This window comes from Canis aureus, chromosome 5 (genome assembly GCF_053574225.1).
Source record: "Canis aureus isolate CA01 chromosome 5, VMU_Caureus_v.1.0, whole genome shotgun sequence".
In the NCBI taxonomy this organism is placed as follows: domain Eukaryota; kingdom Metazoa; phylum Chordata; class Mammalia; order Carnivora; family Canidae; genus Canis; species Canis aureus.
This window is the reverse complement of record NC_135615.1, coordinates 72299803-72322731: the sequence shown is the minus strand read 5'-3', so window position 1 is coordinate 72322731 and position 22929 is coordinate 72299803. Positions and strand designations below refer to the sequence as shown.

The 22929-nt window shown below is 35.8% G+C and overlaps 1 protein-coding gene across 39 annotated transcripts in view; it reads left to right on the top strand.

Annotated features, from left to right (window-relative positions):
- The window catches only part of EPB41 (erythrocyte membrane protein band 4.1), a 197835-nt gene that overhangs the window by 156985 nt on the left and 17921 nt on the right, over positions 1-22929 (top strand). For 9 of the 39 annotated variants that reach the window (XR_013380434.1, XM_077898847.1, XM_077898827.1 and 6 more), the window contains 3 exons: positions 849-1025; positions 2028-2102; positions 2882-2932. Coding sequence is in view for 28 of the 39 variants with exons in the window: in XM_077898847.1 (XP_077754973.1) it covers positions 849-1025; positions 2028-2102; positions 2882-2932 (303 nt within the window). In the remaining 11 variants the exon portion in view is untranslated. Of the gene's footprint in view, positions 1-848; positions 1026-2027; positions 2103-2881; positions 2933-3314; positions 3854-4246; positions 8092-8121; positions 8209-9315; positions 11705-22929 lie in introns of those variants that run through there. The other 30 variants (XR_013380438.1, XM_077898840.1, XM_077898835.1 and 27 more) reach the window with 24 other exon arrangements.

The window sequence follows — 22929 nt, the reverse complement described above, 5'->3', positions numbered from 1 at the left end:
GGACCCTGGGATCTCGTGACCTGAGCCCAAGGCAGACACTTAACCACCTGAGAGCTACCTAGAAGTCCCAGAAGGCATAAGGCTTTTAGTTTGCATTAGTAGTATTGGTAAAGGAAAAAAAAAAACATTATATTGCATATCGGAGTCATTTTTCATAGGTAGTAACAATTTGCTCTCAAGGCTTGAGCCAGGAATTCTAGTAATAAATTCTTACAACAAGAAAGGGCTATTCCTGTTTATCAAAACCAGTAATAGCCACCTAATAATAGGGAAGCAAAACTATCTCCAAGTAGAAATAGAGAGATGCTGTATGATTGCAACTCACCAAAGCAAAGCAGCCAGTGGTGGCAGTTGCATCTTTTATCACGTCCTTTGTTGAACAGTTGCTCCTTATCTATTGCTGTCTCCATCCTGCCTGAGCTGAGCCTCAATCAGTTCATATTAAGCTGAGACTAATTGAGCTGTGAGATTACCCTCTTGGGATGAGGAGTTTGAGATCTAGCACTGTCATAATGAGAAGAAAAGTTGGAAAATTAGGGAGTGAGGTTGATGGGTTACATAACCACTAAGGGCTGTGGGGTTAGATGCCTCACTGCTTCCAAGAAAAGCACTTCATTAAAAAAGAAAAGAAAGAAAAGAAAAGAAAAGAAAGAAAAAAAGAAAAGAAAAGAAAAGAAAAGCAAATATGCCATGTCGTATATTTAAAATTTGAATGCAATTTATGGATTAGTAACATCTGCCCTGGATGTGGTGTGTTTTCTACCAGTGCCCATAGTCTGGTGGCCTTCTCTTGATGTGTTTTTTCTCTGAGTATTTATTATTCTGCATTTTTGTCCTTTCAACTATAGGATTTAGACAAAAGTCAAGAAGAGATAAAAAAGCATCATGCCAGCATCAGTGAGCTGAAAAAGAACTTCATGGAATCTGTACCAGAACCACGGCCTAGTGAGTGGGATAAACGCTTATCCACTCACTCCCCATTCCGAACACTTAACATCAATGGGCAGCTTCCCACAGGAGAAGGAGTGAGTACTTTGTCCATGTGACCACTTGTGAGAATGAATGAAAGAGGTGTTACTGTATATTAATGTTCTGTATATAAGTAAAATAAGGAAGTTTAGAGCTGAAATTTAGCTTTGGTTCCTCACCAGTTCATTGCAACTTTAAGGCATTCATAATCAAACACTTGTTTTTTTAAGTCATGTGGGCTACCCAGTCAAATTAGAGGAGCCATTTAGAGCTACCATTAGATGACTGAGCTCTTGAGAACTGCCTCCTTCTGGCTAATGTGTGTTTACAAATTGACCATAAGCCAGCAGAACTTTATGTTCAAACTGTGCCTCCAAGGACCAGAGAGTTTACTAAATTTAGTAAGGTCAAAACAGGAACAGGATAAACATTTTTTTTTAACTTTATTTGAACATTTGCACAACTTAGAAATGTCTGGAATGGTTTACCACAGTTATATAATAAACTAAGAAGGCCTCTAAGTCAGAGAGTGCAAACTATCACATATTAATGATTTCATTTCAATTTTAGAAAAATCGTTGACGACTCATCTTTATGAGTAGCATCAAACTTTTAACATGTTGTTTTGTAAGGTAGTCACAATTAGAAGAATTCGGAGATACCTTTCAGAGGCTGCTCTTTCTGTATTGTTGTCATTACCTATTGTAGAAATCCTACCTTTGACTAAATGAATCTGTGTGATGGAATATTTTTAAAGTTACCTTAAGCAGATATCTAAAAATTCTTTACTTAATCTTTAGCTTATACAGGTTAATATTTATATGAGTAGTCATAATGATTTAATGAGTGATTATAATATTTTTAAAAATTATATGCCTGGTTTTTACCAATAGCAATTGCAATTCTAATTAAGAAGGGTAGTATTGTCTTAATAACTTAAACTTGTTTTTATATTCAGAATTCATGGTATATTATCCAACTTTGTTTAGTTTCTGGAACTGGAGAAGATGATAAAAGTTGTCTCACAAAGGGTACTTTTTCTATTTTTCAAAATGCAGTTGAAAATGGCTAAGAATTCTCCCAGTACAATCGAACCAGTTTCACCAAGTAAGACTGGAGAATTCCTGAATGCTGTAGGTTATCTTTTAGTTTTGTTGACTGTTCATTTTGCTGTACAGAAGCTTTTTTATCTTGATTAAGCCCCAATAGTTCATTTTTGCTAGTTACCACAGGTAATAGGATGCAATCTTATTCACTGTCCTGTCAGCCTCCATTCCCTGAGGTAAATGGACATCACTTTTGTATTCTAAATATAGATAATATACCCTAAACTGAGACAGTGACTTTGCTTTCTGTAAATCTAAACTCCAGGAGAAATGCCTTGTTGCTGTCTTGCCTGGTTAACCCTCTCTGTAAACCGTAACTGCATATTTTCTAGAAGTTTTCTTTTTGACTCTGTGGAAGTAATAAAAGGTGCTCTATTACTTTGAAAAAGTAACTTAATACTCTCTTGGATGAAGTTTGGTAAATTTGAGTCAGTCTCCATTTCCAGAAAAATATCTTATATCTTAATAGAAACCTTCCAAAAATCATCTCAAGGCTGGTTGGAAATGGGTATGTCATCCTGTAGACTTTGAAGAAAGGACTTTTTATAAATTAGATTAGTGGGGAATATTTGAGCTACTTTAGCTCTATGCTTATGTATATTACTCCTCTAAGTGAATAACAGAATGAATAAGAACTATACTCTGATAACCATTTATATAGGATAACTCCACTTTCTGGCATATCTTACTTTTTCTTTAATAATTAGGGCAATATTTCTGTTCCCTGGGGATACCTCTTCCGTCTTTGGCAGCATTGTTGTTGTATTGCAAGGCTACTGAATTTTATATAATTTGTGTATGACCAGGTGAAGAAAACCTCTGTCCTTCCCTCGGAAAGAAAGGTTGGTGGGCCAGAGGTAAAGCTGCCATTATGACTTGTGCTTCTCAATCTAAATTTGCTCCTGTCATGGCACTAAGCAGATAATCCCCCAGAACTGAACAGCAGCTGCTGTGTAATTTTTTTTTCTTTTGGCTCTACTAGTAAATTCACACCCCACTGCCTTTTGACCTAACACATAACATTTCCACTGCTGCAGCTTTTGCAGCTTTCAATTTGCTTATTTCGGCGCATGGCTGGTTGAAAAGCTGCATGAAGATGTAAATATGTATTCAGAGAGAAAATGAATTTAATTGTACCCTATTCTTTTTATGTTGTCTTTCTTCTCCCTCTTTATATTCTTTTAAAAATCATTATAATTTTGCATCCTTTCTTTTCCTTTTTTCTTTTTTGCTGACCAGTCCCCCAGCTACTTTCTCCCTGATACATATCACTTAGGGGTGTGCAAAGAACCTGTATTGAAATACCAAACTGACCAGAGAAGGCTGGCCCAACTGAGAGAACTTAGAGCCAAGTTTTTCCTTTCATAGATAACATCTGTCCTGACTAAATGGCAGAGCATGGAAATTGGGGGAGGGGGAACACTTAAAAGTGTTAAAAGTACTTGCTTTAATGTGATATATAAGCCTTCATGATGGTTGTTAACTGCTATTATTTTTAATCATGATTCTGCAAGAGGGAGGGAGTTTACAGTTGTTGAGATGGGGGTGGGCTTTGTTTTTGATAGACCTTGGAGGCACATATAAACTTTTATACTCTTGTTTTTCTTTTGCAAACTTTAAAATGTATGGGATCAAGATTTTTATTCCCTTGAGCAAAAGCTAATTGCCGTACTGAATGAACTGTTGAAGTTTTTTAAGTCTATGTGAAAGGATATGAGGATAATGTTTTATATTCTGCCTTCTATTTGTAATAAAATAACTTTTCTGATGGTGAGAAGAATGCTTCATTATTGGTTTTGCCCAAGTGATCTAAGAAAAATTGGCAGCACTAAAACAATGAAAAATGACCTAAAATTAATCTGTGAGTCTCCTTGAAGGAAGAACAAATACTATAACTAAGGAAGTCAAGTAATTTCTTGAACTTTCAGGACTTCTAATGTTCATTCACTCAAAAAATTATCTATTGAATACCCTACTGTGTTATAGAAACTTCGCTGGGATAAATTGCCAAAGTAAAGTAAGATAAAGAGTGTCCAAAAAAAAAAAAAAAAGTGTCCAAAAAGATCTTCCCAAATCCTTTGCACATCCCCAAGTATCATTTTTGAGCATTTTTCCATCTGTCATTTTGTTCATCTTTCTCTGTCTTTCTTGATCTTCTACCATGAAAGCAGACACAGGAACGTGCTCTGTTAGTGCAGGATGAAGAGAAAATTAAAAGGAAAGAGAGATCTGCTGAGAGAGCCTTGCCCCAGCAAGACAATGAAGAAATTCCTCCCAAGGTTTCTATTCCAATCCCCGAGGATCACAAGTCTCTCAAAAAGTGCCACCTCTACTCTAGTACTTTTCCATCTCCTCGTATTCCTTTTATGATGTCTTTTCTCGTGATTCTTGTGTTGGCTGTTTGGTGGTTGGTCTTTCTGTGATTGGAAAACAGGGTGCTCATCTGAAATGTCAAGATTAAAACCATTGAACTTTTGTCATTTACTTCTGCTGTGTTATCTCCTGTATGATACCCTCTGATCTTGATAGTTCACTGTCCTAGGGGAGCTCTTTGTGTTCATTTTTCTGTCAATAAAATGTTACTCTTTGTAGAATATGTATTGTGGGGTACAAAGGAGTAGGGATGGATTGCCCAAGCCAGCTTTCCTCACTGACATTTAGCAAGTTGAGGCAAATCAGATTTAAGTGTACGACAGTTAGTACTTTCCCCAAAAGCTTTAACTCTTTTTATCCTGCATGTTCTTATTGTTTACTCTTGTTGTGTCCTTCTCTCCAGTTTTAACATACAAAGCAGGATACTCTGTAGAAAACATTTGATGAAATATTTCGTAATCTATAGTCATTTGTGTGGTATAGGCTCTGTAGTTTAAGAAAAAAAAATTCAACTTGCTAATTTTTCAAAAGCCTTAAAATGTTACATTTTAATCTATGAATCCATAAACACTCCTTTTCTTGAGATATCAAATTAGTATATATACAAAGGCCTTTTTTGGAAAAGGGCTTTTGACTTCTGTGGCCTTCTTATGTGTATTTCTGAGATGTACATGGAAAAACACCTTTATCCTGCCTGGTGTATAGAAGGGGACCTGCAAAGGTTAAACTCCAACTTTTCATAAGTAGAATGTTGTTGGTTTAAGGAAAATGGTGCTGGTGCCCCCTTAGTCTCTAGCCAGGGCTGAATTCCCAGACCACTGTACCCATCTTTAAAAGTCCTGAAATACAAATTAATTTAAGATCTGTACATAAATATACCCTTCTCTGAAGTAATACTGTGTTACTTCTTTATGACTTAAGTAATTATATTGCTAGAAGCAATATTTAGCCATTATCATAAGCTTAAAATATATATCGATATATTCTGTTTTCCTGATTGACTTCATACCTGTTTATTCTTACATTTGTGTTGAAATCAATTGTTTTTCATTGATAGCCTTGTTGACCTAAAGTTCTGTTGTGACAAGTATGTGTCCCTGTGTTTGCATGTTGATTTTTAAGGCTTCCCTGAAGTACATATGAGTGTGCTCTGTCTTCACAACACAACTCAGATGCCTAACCTGTTATTATTTACCTCGGTATTAATCACATCTTGCATGTAGCTTACTTTCTGTGGCACTTGAATGTACCAATATGGATGATTTGGTTAATGTTGTCTCAAATATTTGTTTTGAAATCTGAGTCCATGAGGTTATCAAACAGATTTTTGCACTCTGTTTTACTTCTCAACACTTTTTAGTTGATGAAACTTTAAGACTTTTTTTTTTAAGATGATGGCTTCTTACAGCAAAAAAAAGAAAAAAAGAGAGAGAGAGAGAACACTAATGCCAAGAATCTTTTGTCCTTCAACGCCCACCACTATTCTATTTTTCTCTGGAGACATGTAGAAATAATTATCTGGTATTTCCTGAAAACTGCTATTCTGTCATTATAGGCTTTCCCCCAAAATGGGAAAAAAAGTAAGGAGTGGGTTAAATTTTAAAATCTGTTATGGGTGTGTATCTTTCATGTCTCAGGCTATGTCTGTTTATAACAAATATTTTGTAACTAAGCGTATTTCTTGATTTACTCATAATAAGAAGAGAGAGACCTCAATCAGCCTGACACGTTGCAAAGCTGTCCTCTGATACAGAGAGTGATCATCATAAGTACTCCCCTTTATCTTTGAAATAGAAATGCAAGAGCTTTCCTTATGGAATAACAAAACTATAATATTGTTTAGGGTTTTAAAATTTTTTCAAGGAACTGAAAAGGAAATAATCAGAATTTTATTGATACTTTTATAACTGTTTATGATTATATTTCCAGTTTTCATCCTGGTAACAGCTTTTTATTAATTATTGTAAATTTCACCTTAGATTTTGTTCTGCTTTGTATTAGAGTTATTCTGAGTCCGTTAAAAGTCTACAATAAGCCAATAATATTTTTCAGTTTTTGGAAGTAGAGCAGGAATCCTCAGAGATCCTTACTGATGTAAGTTAAAGAAGAGGCCCTTTGTTTTATTTAGGGTAAGAATGGTTGAGAGCAGAAGGGCCAAGTCTTTGTATTGGGTTAATCTGATCAGCGCAGGTTCAAAAGATATACCCATCACAACTATCAGAGGAAAAATAGTAGACATTATAGCTTTGTATTAACTAACATTAATACTGCTGATATTTGTAACAAAGCTGTAAATTGTCTTAGTTTTCTTCTCACATCTCATTCCATTCTGAACACCAGAGACAGATCCAAATAACTGTGTGTTGGTTTTATCCTGGTTCAGCTTCTGAATGGCCAGTGGATAAGTAAAAAAACAATTTCGACTAAAGGTATCAATACAGACCAGTAAAAAGTCTTGGGGTTTTTTTTGCCTTGGTTTTGCTATTAATCATTTCTAGGGTGACTCTAAGAAGTTCACTTAACTACTTGGTGCCCAGATTTTCACCTAGGAACATAGAGACAAACCTACCTCATGAGAATAAATCTATAAGGTATTCCAGGAATCAGAAGCTTTGGTTGTTCGTTTCTTGGTCTTTTGGGGACTGGGAAGACAAACACTTAAAAACAGACATTAATTTCTTGGAATTTTTCATATGAAAGCAAGCTGTGAAATAGTTGTATTGATTTGCATCTACTTGTTACTGGTATTTGACCAGGCACTTAAAACTACTGAAGGTCAAAATGTCTTTCCAAATTCATCATACTCTTAAAACTCATCTTATCCTTTTGGTAGTCTTCCAGTGGACCAAGCTTGAAAATAAACCCAGCATCAATCTTTCAGACCTATCTTAGCCATTTCCTTATGCTAACAGAATATGAAGGAGATTCAGTTCACATGGGTCAGGTTTACAACTTGTTTACATCTCTGATACAAGTTTTGAAAGAGGAAGATACTGACTGTTGAGTAACATTAGACTGGGGATTTTCTGTGGTTTAGATTTCCACTTGTCATCCAAGTTCCTAGTACATTTCTTTCTAGTAAATGTTGTAAATTTTTCTCTGAATTTTCTGTGGATATAAGCCAGTTTACTGTCTCCTACATTCCTAAGTTACTTTCGTCATATTTCCTACAGATAGGCATGGAGAATATACTAGGCATTAGAGGTTTGGTTACTTTTTTAGAAGGCATTAGCAAGCAAAATTTATACTTGGGCTCTACCTAATGATCACATATTAACAAAAGGAAGACAGAAAATTAAAAAATAATATGAGACACTTTCTCATTGTTGCCGATTTTGTTGCGATTTTTTTGCCAAGAGTATTGAGTATAGTGAAGATATATAGAACTTCTCTATAATTTCCTTCCCTTGTATTCTTCACAGAAATTATAAAATCCCAAACTTCTTTACAGCATTCTCTACCACACTGAGAAAGAAATTTTGCTTGTTTTCATTGCACTTAAACTAACTCTGTTGTTTGTAATTTTGGTACTAGAAATGGAGACGAATCCTTGTTCTTATTCTCCATTATGCATGGCATGTGGGATAACTGTATCGGCCTCCTCCACATTGTAGTGGATAGTAGATCAATGAGTCTGCTCTCATTTCTGTTTCTGTTACCCCTCATGCCTTAGGATCTCCTTCTTTACTGCAGCAGAGCATGATACAAACAAACACTGGTGTGGACCCGGGATTGGGCACCGGCAACACTTAAGAAGAAGGTATGGCTGTTAGAGCAAGGAAACCATGTAAGGTTAGACCAGAAAGAAATCAGAGGTGACTGTTATCAACAATTACAAATTCAAGGAATATTTTACTTCATAAATGGAATTCTTCTACTAGAACTTGAAAGACAAAAAGAAGAAAAAAGTAGTTTATTATTCCCACAGATCAGAAATATAGGCTAAAAGCTAAATAACTTCAATCATAGCCTAACTAAATATGTGGGTGACAGATTATTAAGGAAGTGTATGCTTTAGGAATGCATTTCTAATCTTTTGTGATTGATATCTTAGAGGGTAGCTTTCCCGTTTATCATAGTCAGAATCCTGTTTGCAGTAAATAATAGAATATATCCAACATTTCAAAGATTAGAGGGCAGGAGAAACATGTGTTCCAATGATCTCTTCAGGTCCCTCCACCCCAGATCATTAAACAGTACAGTTTAGTCTCTCATTTTCTCTTCTATTGTCTCCTTAAAGAAGAGTCTTCATATGGACAGGATCCCATCTCAATAAAACACAGAGAATAAGAATGAAGGGGAAACCATGTTTACTACTATGCATTCATTCATTGCCCATTAGGGCAATGTATTGCAGAGATGCAAAAAGGTAGCATTATCAAAAAAAAAAAAAAAAAAAAGGTAGCATTATCAGCATTTTAGGGTTGGGTAAGCCCCCAATCCAACTCTTCTTCACTTCGCTTAACTTCTCTATACAGTATCATTTTGTGATTTAAAACCATTTATAGGACATTTATAGGTCTCTGGCCTCCCAAGATACAGCCTACTACATCTTTGGACAGCTCTGATTTTTGCCTATAAATCATTCTTATATTAACTCAAAATCTGTTTCCCTATAGTTTTCATTTCTTGTTCCTGAATGGAGGCCTTCTGAAGAATTTTCTGTCTTCTATATTATAAGCTCTTCACATAGTTAAATGTAACTCTCATATTACATTAGTCATAATTCTTACCCTCAGATAACATACCATCTGATATCCAGATCTGCCCTAGTCTTCCTCCTAGCATGTTATCCTGATTTCTTCTTTCTTTTTCTAGCTGTCTTTGTTTTATCAGCTCTTTTTCTTTCTGGCTCTGTTGCCCATAGGTTGCTTGCCAATGATTTATTCATCTTATGTTTTTACCCATTGGCTTGCCCTCTCTCTTAAAAAAAGAACATTTTGAAATTCCTGGAAATCCTCAAGCCTCTTCATAAATGACACAGGCAAGTGGGTTTTTTTTTTTTTTTTTTTTAGATAAAAGAGTGGAGGTGGGATAGTTTTGTAGCTTTGGAAACTTCTTGTAGCCCAGAATCTGTTGACAAGACAGACTCACTATTCTATTTTGAAGAAGCATACCGCCAAGAGCCTGCATTCTAAGTTTGCTTGCCTTCTCTGACTGAGTAATCTTTACATACTTTAGCACCCTCATGTGATTTAATTTATATCATTGTGATATGATAAACTTATGGAAGCTTACTTTCTGTTTAACATTCTGATTATGGCTTAGATCCCCACCAGCAAAAGTGGTTTTAAAGATTTGAAATGTTGTTAATCCATCTCTTTTAGCTTGTACCTGTCTCCTCAAAAGTATGAGATTCTCAAAGGTGAGGGGCTTTGTTTTATTCATCTTTGTTTGCCAGTCTATCACCTTTGTATCTCAGATATATAACAGATAATTAAAATTTGTTAAATTGGATGAAATGATCAGTCACAGATGGTAATGGATAAACTAACTTTTCATATAGAATCTCTCGTATTGTTGGGACACAAATTTGTGCCAAATTAATCACTATATGCCTAATCAGTATTTGCAAGTAGCCCAAAAAGCCCATATATGGCCCAGAAGCCACTATCTCTATTATTAATCCTGTAATGTGGTCCGTGGTTTATTTAAAGAATTTACTATGGTAGATGTTAGTCTCTCTTATTAATGTCTTATAATTTGAATCAGTTAAAAGCTCTTATCCATTTACTAAAGGTAACAATCAACTATTTTCCATATAGAAGATATTATTGAGACTGGGTGCTTGTTTGTATGTATAAATTCATTTTGGATGAATTATTTTATTCTGATACCATAAAGGGAACCTGATATTTGACAATTTGTACTTACCTAAAATACATTGCAGAGAAGAGTTTGATCATTTTTTTCTTGTGTTTCATATGGTATAAAGACACCAAATGTATCAAACTCTTATGATATCAAGATTTTGGTATATCAGACAGACCAGGAGTTAGGAAACTTTTTCTATAAAGGTCCAGATAATATTTTAGGCTTTGCAGGCCATATGGTCACAGTCATAACCACTCAACTTTGCCTTTATATAGTGAAAGCAGCATAGACAATAAACAAACAAATGAACATGAACGTATTCCAATCACACTTTATTTATGGACACTGAAATTTGAATTTCATATAATTTATATGTGTCACTAAATATCATTCTATGTTTCCCAAACCATTTAAAAATGTAAAACCATTCTTAGCTCATAGCAATACAAAAACAAGGAGAGGGCTGGATTTGGACTGTTGGCTATAGTTTGCTGACCCCTGATATAGGTCTAGAGAACCAGAGAACTGGTTAATTTACCCTTTCTGCCTTTGTATTGTTTGAAAAGCTGTAGATGTGACCTTAGCATCTTTATTCAGTGTTGAAGTATTTTTGGTCTTGTTTATGACTAGAAACGGAAAACAAAACACAAGGCATTTATTTCTATTTATTTAGCAGTTGGGGTGCACCAGAACTGTAATCTAACATACCTGTAATCACCACAACACCCCTGCCTTTGTCAGTTTTCCAGATTGTTCAATGTTAACTGTGCTTTTAACATATTTGGTGATGAATTCAGTGAGGCCCTTTGGTTGGTTTTCAAGGGTCTGCCTCCATTTCCCCCTAAGGAATAAAGAAACAATTCTCCAGTTCCCCTTTTCTTTAGACAGGTTTTAGAGATATCTAACAAACATGGTAAAGAAAGTGAAATGATTTTTCACTCGGAAGCTTTAGTATACCTTACTCTTTCAAGCAATTGTATAAATTTAAGGTTGGGAATCTAAGGAAAACATTTTAGAAGGGTTCTTCTTTGTAAATAAAGAGATTTCCCTAAGAGGAATTCCTCCAATTCAGGGCCTATTGGGGCAGTATTTACCAATAAGTCAGAATAAAATAAATTTATATTCTTTCAGAAGTGTCTTTGCTTCCTAGTTGACATGGACATGATTGTGTTCTGAAGGAGTCCTTGGTCTGTGTTTAGCTTTGGGAGGTGCTTTCTAATAAATCCATAAACTTATGTTCCTTTCCTTTCCCTGGTCCAAGATGCTTTAGCTCCGATACTAGGCTGAATAAATTGTTTATCCCTTAGCAGTTCAGCAAGATATTTAAGCCTGAAGAAATCTGCTAAGAACTTCTCTTTTGGAACGTTTTCTTTGATATTTTTCTCACGTTATTTGCTGTTAATATGTAAATTTATCACGAATAAATCTTATTGAAAATCTGATTCTGGTTGATAGTAGTCATTAAGGAAATAGGAGCCAGCAATGTGGTACATACTCATTACAAAACAAAACAAAACAAAACAAACAAACAAACAAAAAAAACGAAAAGAAACCTCTGCTTCAGAGGATCAGTAAGAAATAATGACAGCCAGAGTTTCTAGAAGAGTTCCCTTATTTTTCCACATTTTCATTCTTCTCTGTGTCCCAGTAATTGTCTTTTGCTCAGTCCTAAAGCAGAGATACCCTTGACATGTAATCAGTTCTTAGAAGAATATTAATGTTTTAAAATCAACTTGGAACTCATTTGACTTATTTATACCAAGTTTTAAAAATAACTTTTTTCTAACCATCTTAATCAGTCACTACAACAACAGTAATTGTTGCATCTGTTAGAAGCATTTTTAATATGCTGAGTTTGTCATTTGTTTTTTTGAAAAGCACTTTACAAATTAGTGGTTATTAACCATCCAGTATTGCCACCGTGATAATAGTGAAGAGTGAAGAATGGAGTGGGTGTGGATATGTGGGTGTGAGGAGAGCGTGCTCCTGTAATGTGGAATTAACGGAAGGTATATACCACTTTATCTTTCACTTTACCTTGGGTAAACCTTATCTCTAATGTTACTCTCAGAGTTCTAGATTCTATTGTATTACCCAGGTAACTACTTAAAACCAACACTCAACATTTTGAAGTGGTTTGTTTATTAGTTCAAAGTATGTACTTTGTGGCCATGTCTGAGTAGTATAAAAATTTTGAAGAGTTTCTTCAAAGCCATGTTCTTTTTAGGAACTTCTTGAAAATGTTAACATGGAAAGCCATTTTAAATATAGGATTTTTCAGGAAGAGAAGACATAGCTACTTAATATCTAATAATAGTTTCCTGTTGTACTTAGTTTTGTGGAATCAAGATGTTATTTTCTAGATATTAAATTGGGGCATAATCTTTTTTTAAGTACTTATTATGTCTTTAATCATTTTTGGAATTGGAACTTCTGAGAAATCCTGCCAAATATACTTGTGTTCCCTACTAAATGATCATAGTTTTTGTACTGGTTATAATTCCTTCCTTTCCATCTTCATTTCTCTATCTCAGCCCTTCTTAGTATCTTGAAACAAAATTGACCAACCAAAGACTTCTGGTCTTCTAGACATGTTTAGTATAACTTTTAATATTTGCTGAAAACTTTGACTTCTATAGCTCTATTCAGGTTTGAGAACACTCATTTGAGCTGTGGAGTCCTTGCTGGTGAGTGCAGTGTTAAGGCAAAATTTTCTATTACCTAATAGTTAAAATTTTGCATCAGGCACTGATTTCGAAGCTGTTTGCTTTTACAGTCACCTTTTCTGGGGATAATCTAATAACAGCACTATTAAGGAAATTATAACTATGTTTGAAGGATAACTGTCATTGGCAAATTTCATTTGCTGGAATTTGTGAGAGGCTGCGTAATGGAGTGATTTTCTTATAATAAGCAGTTTTACCAACTGTAATTTGATAAAGACCAACATCTCCTAAGTAAGCTCCTTTATTCAGATGTAATCTCTCTATACCAGAGAATAGCAGTGAACCATGAAAATGACTCAAGTTTTGTGGAGAAGCTAGTGAGCATTACAAGGATGTATTTCTAGCTAGGACCAATAGCATACAAACTTTATTTTTAAAAAAAAGCGGGGGTGGATATAGCTAAGAGAAAATTTAGAATGAAGAGAAATGTATTGCAAGATAGAGAATGGCACACTAGAGAGGAAAGAGAATTTTTAAATCATCTTTTGCTAGCCACATGGTTACTCTGTTGTTAGTTTATCCCCATCCTGAGTGCTTGTGATTCTAATGTCCTTTCTCAAACTGTCACTTGGCCTGAGTTTTCTACAGAAAGTGTACCAAAACTATTATTTATAAGGCTTTTGGGGGCTCGGTGGGGGACCAGGGAATGATTTTCTTTTTAGTGATTTTTGTTCTTTCTTCATTCGTTTCCTTTTTTGGCTGAAGAATGGGCTATTGCTGCTTGACTTGTCATCTTTATGTGCTGTTTATACATGGCTTTTACAAAAGAAGCTCTTACCACATCTGATTTATCTTTTATTGCAAGTGCCCATATAAAAGCATTTGTTTTACCAAATTTTTTTTAAATCACCAGGTTGATGTTCCTACTGATTATTATACAACCATAGGAAACACCAGTATAATTAATTTTCAAAATAGGAATAAGATTACAGATATTGATATTAAATTAACGTATAAAGACATACGTGTTGGTTTTTTAAGAGCTTTTCCCCAAGGCATTTAAGCCGTTCTTTGCTGAAACATAAACCTGCCATGTTTTGCTAAAGAGAAGAATGTAGAAACAGAGCACTCGCAATTAACTGATCTAATCAGGATTGTATTCTACATTTTTTAGTTTGCATGTTGCAGACCATTTGGGGGTATTATTTAAATAGATTGTTGATAAGTTAAGTGACTGTAATATTTATTGTTTACTTTAGTAAAGAACCAGGAGCTGGACACTACTGCTGGGTATCTTCCTTCTGTGCTTAGCAAGATAACCTCGATTCCTGCTGGTTCTGTGGGCATTTGCGGTGCAAAACATTTCTTACTGGGTTTGCAAAGCAAGGGTAATGTGCTCTGTGGGTGTATGTGTGTCTGTGCACAACCCTATCCCTCAGTCCCATTGCCACCTTCTGCTCACTTCCTTTTTCTTATCAAATTCATTTTTAAATTATATAAATCTCATTAAAAAGTCTAATGAATACCTAAATCCCCTTTTTGTGACATACAAAAACATTGATAACAGTTTAGTGTATTGACTTTCCTTGAGGTATTTGTATTTGAACAACCCACAAAGTCATTGCAAAGATGGTAACATAGAACTGATCATATCAGTAAGTAGTATGTGCAGGGCCAGTCGTAGGTCTCTGGTAAAATAGAGGAACGCCTGACTGGGTTGGAGGTGGAGCATGTGTCTCTTGATTTCAGGGTTGTGAGTTTGAGCCCTATGTTGGGTGTAGAGATTACCTTTAAAAAAAAATGAATAGTAAAATAGAATGAAGAGAATTTGAAAACCAGTGGTAGTTTAATAGATGTGGTAGATTTAGGGTTCCATTGTGGAAAGTGACTATAGAGGTAGTATGCTAAATCTTAGATTCCTTTTACTGAAAATTCAATGATTTCAGGAAAAAAATATCTACGAGTATAACATAGATATGATTTATGCTTAGAAACAGCAGTAAATCTATTAAGCTTTAAAATGGTTGTAAATTTTATGGCTAATCAGAAATATTTTACTTTCTTAACAAACAGTACATATCTCAAAGCTATTAAAAATGGCCCATCCAGTGTTTTTCATGAGGATCTTGGCTCAGCAATATTTATTAAATATTCTTATAGTATGCCTATTTTAACTCTTAGATTCTGTAACAATTTCTTTCTTCAAATTTCAGTCAGGTGATGTTCTCTAAAATATAAGGAGAACTGGCTGAGAACTTGTTAAACTGAAAGGAGGACCAGCCTTAGTTAAATCTATAGGGTTGGCCCACTTTGAGTGCTCAGAAACACTTCCAAGTAGGGACTAGGTGTCTTTCTTGCTCTGGTTCATGTTTCTTTGCAAAAAGTAATATTTTCAGAAATAGAGTACAAAGACAAATAGTATCTAGTATTTGCCGGTCACTTCACGGTGAACACCTAAGTAGTGAACCCTCATAAAAACCATAGCAGTGATGTTCTTGCTTCATATGATAAAACTGAGTCTCAGAGGTTGAAAGGCCTGCCAAAGAATAATCAGTTTTTAAGTGAAAGAACTGGAACTAGAACCCAGGTCTTTTGATGTTTCAGTCCGGTTACATTCTGTAATGCCACAGCTGTCTCCTAAGTTACTCAGTCTCCAAATGAAAATGTGGTAAAAATTACAGAGTGTGAATTAAAGAGAAGGTTAGAATTTGAGACCCTAATGACTTATAAAACTGGGTATTAAAAATGGCTCTCGAAATGAAAATGGTTCTCTAAGATCCTGAAGCTACTGATGAATTGATTAATGCTGGACTCCTTTATCTTAAGTTAAATTCCCCAAGTTGAGTCCTGCACAATGTCCCAGAACCTGAAATAGGATCTCTTTCACTGTGTAGGAACCAGAAGATAAGGATGAGGAATGAGGCCTTTCCTGCCTTTGAAACAGGGATCTCAGGGATTTTGTCTGGTATAAAGGTCATTCAATAGGGGTGCCTGGGCAGTTCAATTGGTTAAGCGTCCGACTCTTGATCTCAGCTCAGGTCTTGATCTCAGGGTTGTGAGTTCAAGCCCCGTGTTTATACATCTTACATATATTTACATATATAAATATATAAAGTATTAATATTTAAAAAAATAAAAATAAATCAATAAAAGGAATTGAACTTTTTAGAAGAAAATAATTAGTAGTTTCCTAATAGTAGTTTATTGGGGATATTTAGATCAATAGATTAAATTCCCATTAATTAGATCAAACCTTACACACAACGTCAAAAGAAACCTAGATTGGTATCCAGAAGCAAACAAACCAAAAACATATTGTCAAACCAATGACATTTTGTATCTCTAATAATTATTCATGCTTCATCAAAAAAATTATTTTGGGTGGCTCAGAGGTTGAGCATCTGTCTTTGGCCCAGGTTGTGATCCTGGGGTCCTGGGATCAAGTCCCATGTCAGACTTCCTGCGTGGAGCCTGCTTCTCCCTCTGCTCCCTCTGGACATATATGAAGCCAATTTTTTCACAGGTATTCTAAAGGAAACATTGAATACAATATTAGGGAAAAGCATCTTTTTCACAGACTTAAAATTCAACATATATTGATTCCAGGACTCTTGTTAGAGGTTAGCTTTATAATTGACATGATTATTGTCTTCTTTCTTCCAAAATTGTTCTGTCAGCTGTCTAATTCTGCTTGTGTGGACTCAATAACATTACTGACTGGTTTATTTTGGTGCCTAGTGTAACATTATATATAATATATATAAATATATATAAATACCTGAGAATGCACCAACAAATTAAAAGTAAGTTAATCTTGAGACCAGCTCTGATAAAAATTGCCTTCTCCCCTAAGGTCCTACCATTGCCACCACCATAAGACAAATTTGTCTAGTGTAAATATATTTAACTGCCATCTCTACATATCATTTTCAATATCTTCAGCCAAATCTAAGTTCCCTAGGGGTTGAATCACTTATTTCTTTCATGTATTCCCAAATCGCACCAAAGATGTTTTTCTCTTCTGAGATGGCAATTAAACAACCGTTTATTGAATTTGTTTAGTCATTCTGTCATACTTGATTTCAATACAATAAGATTTAAGCCTGAGGTGCATGCAGGACACTCAATCAAAAAAATAAAAATATAAATCATTCTGATTGAAGTGTGATAGTGTTGATTTGTAGTATATATCACTAATCCAGAGTTACTGTTCAGATCAAGTTTTAGGATTCTTTGATATTTAATATTTTCTTTTTTTAAGAAGTTTTCTTTTTATATCTTTCTTTAAAGATATTTATTTATTCATGAAAGAGAGAGAGAGAGAGAGAGAGGCAGAGACACAGGCAGAGGGAGAAGCAGGCTCCATGCAAGGAGCCCGATGTGGGACTTGATCCAGGGTCTCCAGGATCAGGCCTTGGGCTGAAGGCGGCGCTAAACCGCTGAGCCACCCGGGCTGCCCAATCTTTAATATTTTATATTGCCAGTTGCTATCATGACTGGCAAGACAATAGTAATTTTCTTTGTGTGTCTTTACTGATTTCAGAGGCGGGTTATCTGATGAAAAAATCTACTGAGGGGTTAAATCACTGATAGAACCATATTTTCACTCACCCTGCATCTTTAAATCAGAAAACATTAAAATAGAATGAAGTTACACCTTAACGTTGAGCTATTTCTTTTCCACTCAGATACAGTAAGTCTATAATCACTGACTTTCACTTTTAAAATCCACTTGCTAAGTTACTAAGGTTTTATATTATATTCTTATAAAACAATGTTTATGTAAGTTACCAATTGCTTACATTACTTATCATTTTTTCTATTAACTATTTTTTCTTTTAGGAAACTATTGTTTCTTTTTCCTTTCTTTTTTAAAGATTTTATTTATTTGGCAGAGAGGGAAGAGAGCACAAATGAGACGAGTAGCAGGCAGAGGGAGAGAGAAGCAAGAGCTTATCCAGCAGAGAGCCCGACATGGGGCTTGATTCCAGGACCTGAGCTGAAGGCAGACGCTTAACCAACTGAACCACCCAGGCACCCCTGTTTTCATTTTTTTTTTAAGATTTTATTTTTTTATTTGAGAGAGAGTGAGAGAGAGCATGAGTGGGGAGGAAAGGGGGAGAAGCAGGTTCCCTGAGAGCAGGGAGCTCAACTTGGTCTCCATCCCAGGACCCCAGGATCATGACCTGAGCCGAAGGTAGATGCTTAACTGACTGAGCCACCCAGGTGCCCTTATTTTTAACTGTTTTTAAATGGTTGGAGGACATTGAGGATTTATCAGCACTTTATTTTTTTTTAAAGATTTTATTTATTTATTCATGAGAGACACAGAGAGAGAGGCAGAGACACAGGCAGAAGGAGAAGCAGGTTCCCTGCAGGGAGCCCGACGTGGGACTCGATCCCTGGTCACCAGGATCACACCCTGGGCTGCAGGCAACACTAAACCGCTGTGCCACCGGGGCTGCCCTGATGAGCACTTTATAAATTGTTTACCAGACTCTTCAAGTTTTGTAGATCAGTCATTTACTTATGAAACCAGATACAAAAGCTTGCATGAGAAAATAATTAAATAACATTTTTATTTTTTTATTTTTTAAATAACATTTTTAATAACAAAAGTAATGCATATTATTTTAGAAAAGTTAGGAAATACAGAAAAACACAAAGAAAGAAATTAAATTATTTGCAATTCTTGGGGCCCCCATGGCTGCTCAGTCGGTAGAACTTTCAACTCTTGAGCTCGGGGTCATGAGTTCGAGCCCCACATTAGGCATAGAACTTACTTTAAAAAATTATTTGCAATTCTACTACTACTACTGATATTTTAGTATGCCTTGAAGTCTTATCATGTGTGTAGTAATACACATAGGAAAATAAAAATTTTAAATGGATAAGAAAGAAAACATAGCATGTTACCAGGGAGAAGGTTTAGTCTTTGAAGTTAGCTTTTTCTTTTCCTTTTTCCCTCATGCCAACATTTTAATTATGGTCCTGAGGTGAAAGTAGTTCCCTGAAGTCACATGGCAAGTTGGGAGTGATAATGCTGTTCTTCTCTTGATCCTTATCTGTGTACCCAGGATTTTATTTTATTTTATTTTATTTTATTTTTGTTTTTTGTTTTTTGTTTTTTTATTTTTTATTGGTGTTCAATTTACTAACATACAGAATAACCCCCAGTGCCCGTCACCCATTCACTCCCACCCCCCGCCCTACCCAGGATTTTAATACATAGAAAGATAAAGTGAGACAACAGCAGGTTTTTTTCTTCCTTCTAATACAGACAGGAATTGCTTTTCTTTTGCCACCCAGAGGTAAAATCAGTCTTCACTAAAGAAGGAAATAGGCAATCAAATGTGTGTGGGAAAAATTACTACCTGGCCCCTCCAGGAAAAAAAAAAAAAAAAATTGTATGTTTTTTTTCTTATGTGGCAAAATTTTAGGAAGGTTTTCAGGATTTATTTTCTTTGTCATGCTTATTGGATAAGATAGTCTTGTAAACATAACTATGGTTCTTTCATTGGTCTAATGTATAAATACCTTGCTTCAAAAATAACCTGAACAGAAAAAGATTGTGGATTGCATTTAATGTAGAGGCAACAAAATAAAGCAGCCACTTCCTGCCCTTAATGATGTCTGGAATCTTTAAATCAAGGGAGCAGTAATTTATAACTCACGGGAGCACATACCTGCACAGGGTTTGGTGATCCTGAGACATAATCCTTCTATGATAAATACTTTTCAAAAGAAAACCTCTAATTTAGAAAACAACAACAACAACAACAAAAACCTTTGTTTTTTTTTTTACCCCAAAGATAATAGTGAATTACCATACTTAGCAGGAACCATTCACTTTTTAAATAAAACTGAAATTTTTCCAATAGTGTTCTCAATTAAATATTTGTCTAACATTCTTGCTTCTCCTGTACTTGAAACCAACTAGATAGCCTGGCTGGACTTCGTACAGGCAGCTGGTCTTATTCTTGTAGCATCTTTCTTCTAAATCCCCCATCAGTCTAGATAAGCAATGGCTGAATTAACACCTTTGAATCACATTAAGTTTCAATTTTGTCAGTTACTGTGGAGGTTCAGACACAGTCCTATATTTGTTCATACACTGAGAAGATTCCTTCAAAGTTTCCAGGCCAATTTGGTATATGCTGTTGTGCAGAATCTTATATAATCCACTAGCCCTTGCTGATGGTCATAGCTAAAGGCACAACACTGTCAGTTAACATTCCTCACTTACGTTGTATGCCAAAGTTTGGTAGTCATGTCATGGAAGTTTTATATCTTCTTTTTGCTTCAATCTTTTCTTCTGGCTTTTCAGCCTTCTCCTTATTTTTAAAAGTATAGTGTTGGACACTGAAATCAGACTCTGCTAAGAGGACTTTGGGCAGTTTGGTACTTCTCAATTCAGACTCTAAGAGGACTTTGGACAGTCTTGGTACTTCTCAAAAGTATAGTCATGTTTGGTGTACCTTCTTTTGAACATAATAGGACATGTCCTCTGGTCTTACTTGAAATATTTTGTTGTCATGGAAGAAATAGATTTTAGAACTAGAAACCAACTTAGTTTTACACCCTATCTACATCACTTAGCTAGGTCTGAGTTGCTTAATCTCTGTTTCTTCATCTATAAAATACAGAGTGACTACTTCATAGTGAGATTGTGAAAAATTAAGTGAGAAAACACATTAAAGCGACTAGTGTACTACCTGGCATGTTGTGAACACGAATAACATCAGTTTTCCTCTTATTTTGCTGATGTAGGAAATAGAATGCTGGACGAGACCGTGGGTCTGATCAAGTGGGACACTTTCTATGTACTTTCTTTTTTTTTTTTTTTTTTTTAGAGAATGTGTGGGAAAGGCAGCAGGAGAGGGAGAGAATCTTTTTTTGTTGTTTGTTTTTTGTTTTTATTGAAGTTCAATTTGCCAAAAAATAGTGTAACACCCAGTGCTCATCCCATTAGGTGCCCTCCTCAGTGCCCATCACCCAGTTACCCTAACCCCCCTGCCCATCTCTCCTTACACAACTCTTTGTTCGTTTCCCAGAGTTAGGAGTCTCTCATGGTTTCAGAGAGGGAGAGAATCTTAAGCAGGCGCCACACCTAGCCCAAAGTGTGGCTCGAACTCACAACCCAATGATCATGACCTGAGCCAAAATCCAGAGTCAGATGCTTAACCGACTGAACCATCCAGGCACTCCCACGTTTTAGGTTCTGTCTAAGCATGCCTTTTCAGTTTTTGAATAGCACAAGATCAAGCAGAAGTTCTCAAGTTACCTGGATTTATTGAATATACTTTCAGCAAGTTTTTACTGAACATCTATTATGTGCCAAAAACTGTACTAGAGAGATACAGAGCTAACTAACATAGGAAGTCCTTATCTCCACCCCGCCCCATCCTCCAAGGAACTCACAGTCTAATAAGAAAGACAGATTACTAAATCAGCAGTGACAAGGTGCAATAGGAACTAAAGAGGAATAGCATCTGCATACTTTAGGCAGTTAGGGGAAAACTTCCAGAACTGACACTTGAGCTGAGGATGGACTTCCAGGCAAAAGAAACAATGTTGACAATATTTACAAAGGTGGGGGGGGGGGTTTGCAAAGAGATCTATGCTCTGTTCTAGGAACTGCAAATAGTCTTGAATTAATGGAAAGAAGGGTGTCTGTGGAGGTATGACAGGGTGAAGCTGGAGAGATAGGAGTCAGATTTTAAAGTATTTTCTTTTTTTTTTTTTTTAAGTATTTTCTATGTCTTACTAAAGGGTCTGAACTTTAACCAGAGGCAGTGAAGAACCACTGAAGGGTTTTAAGCTGCAAAATGAAGTTCACAGTGTTTCATTTTAGAAATACAAATTCTTTAGCAGCAGAGTAGAGGATGTGTTCAAAGAAGGTTTGAGATGAGAAAGAAGGAAAGAAAGAAGCAAGAAAGAAAAACTGTTTAGGGCATTAGTAGTAAGCTAAGTGAGGCATTACAATAGCCTAAATGAAGACAGTAAAGGTGGGAATAGAAACAAACACAGATAGGGGCACTTGGGTGACTCAGTCAGTGGAGTGTCTGCTTTAAGCACAGGTCATGATCCTGGGTTCCTGGGATCCAGCCCTGAATCGGCTCCCTGCTCAGTGAGGAGTCTGCTTCTCCCTCTCTGTCTCCTCCCCTCTGCTCGTGCTCTGTCTCTCAAACGAATAACTAAAATTAAAAAAAAAAAAAAGAAAGAAAGAAAAAATGGAATAGAATGGAAATGACTTGATGCAGTTTACGGGGGTTGGTGGGTGACTATAAGGAAGGCATTGAAGATGATTTCAGGATTCTGGCATGGAAGACTGGATGGATAATGGTGCCACTTACCAATATAACAGAAATGATGGAGGAAGTTGGGGTGGCAGGTCTAGGCAGCCACAGAGATGAGTTTAGTGTGGGGCATATTGCATTCCATATGGCTGGGAAGATGTCCAGTAAGTAGTTGGCTTTGTCCAGATCTGGACAACAGAGCCAACTGGGGAGGTTCATTTGACCATATGTGAGAATGCTCTAAGTGGTAATCTAACCCAGCTGTTATTAATTTTCCTTTTATTGCCAATGACTAACACATTTTAACTGATCAGTAAATATTTGTTGAATTGATATTACTCTGGCTGCAGCTTTTATCTGTGGTCTCCACCATACATGCTTTGGAAAAAAAAAAAAAAAGATTGCTCGATCTAATTTTACTCAACAGTAGGCAATTTTGGGCCAGGTGTTGCTGGCCTAAGCAATGTTCAGTTCACAAATGGCTTCTTGATGACAGACCACCATGTATCACTTGAGCAGACTGGTCTAAAATTGGCTCGAACTGGATTGTCTTAGGTATTTTCCTGGTTATAAATCAGCCTTCTCAATTGTGACAAAATTGTTTGGAAAAGCTGTGAAGTTTTTCTCCATGTGAGTGGGTTTGGATATGCTATTCACAGTGCTAGAGCTAGCATATAGCAATTTGAAAAAGTCTATTTGTTT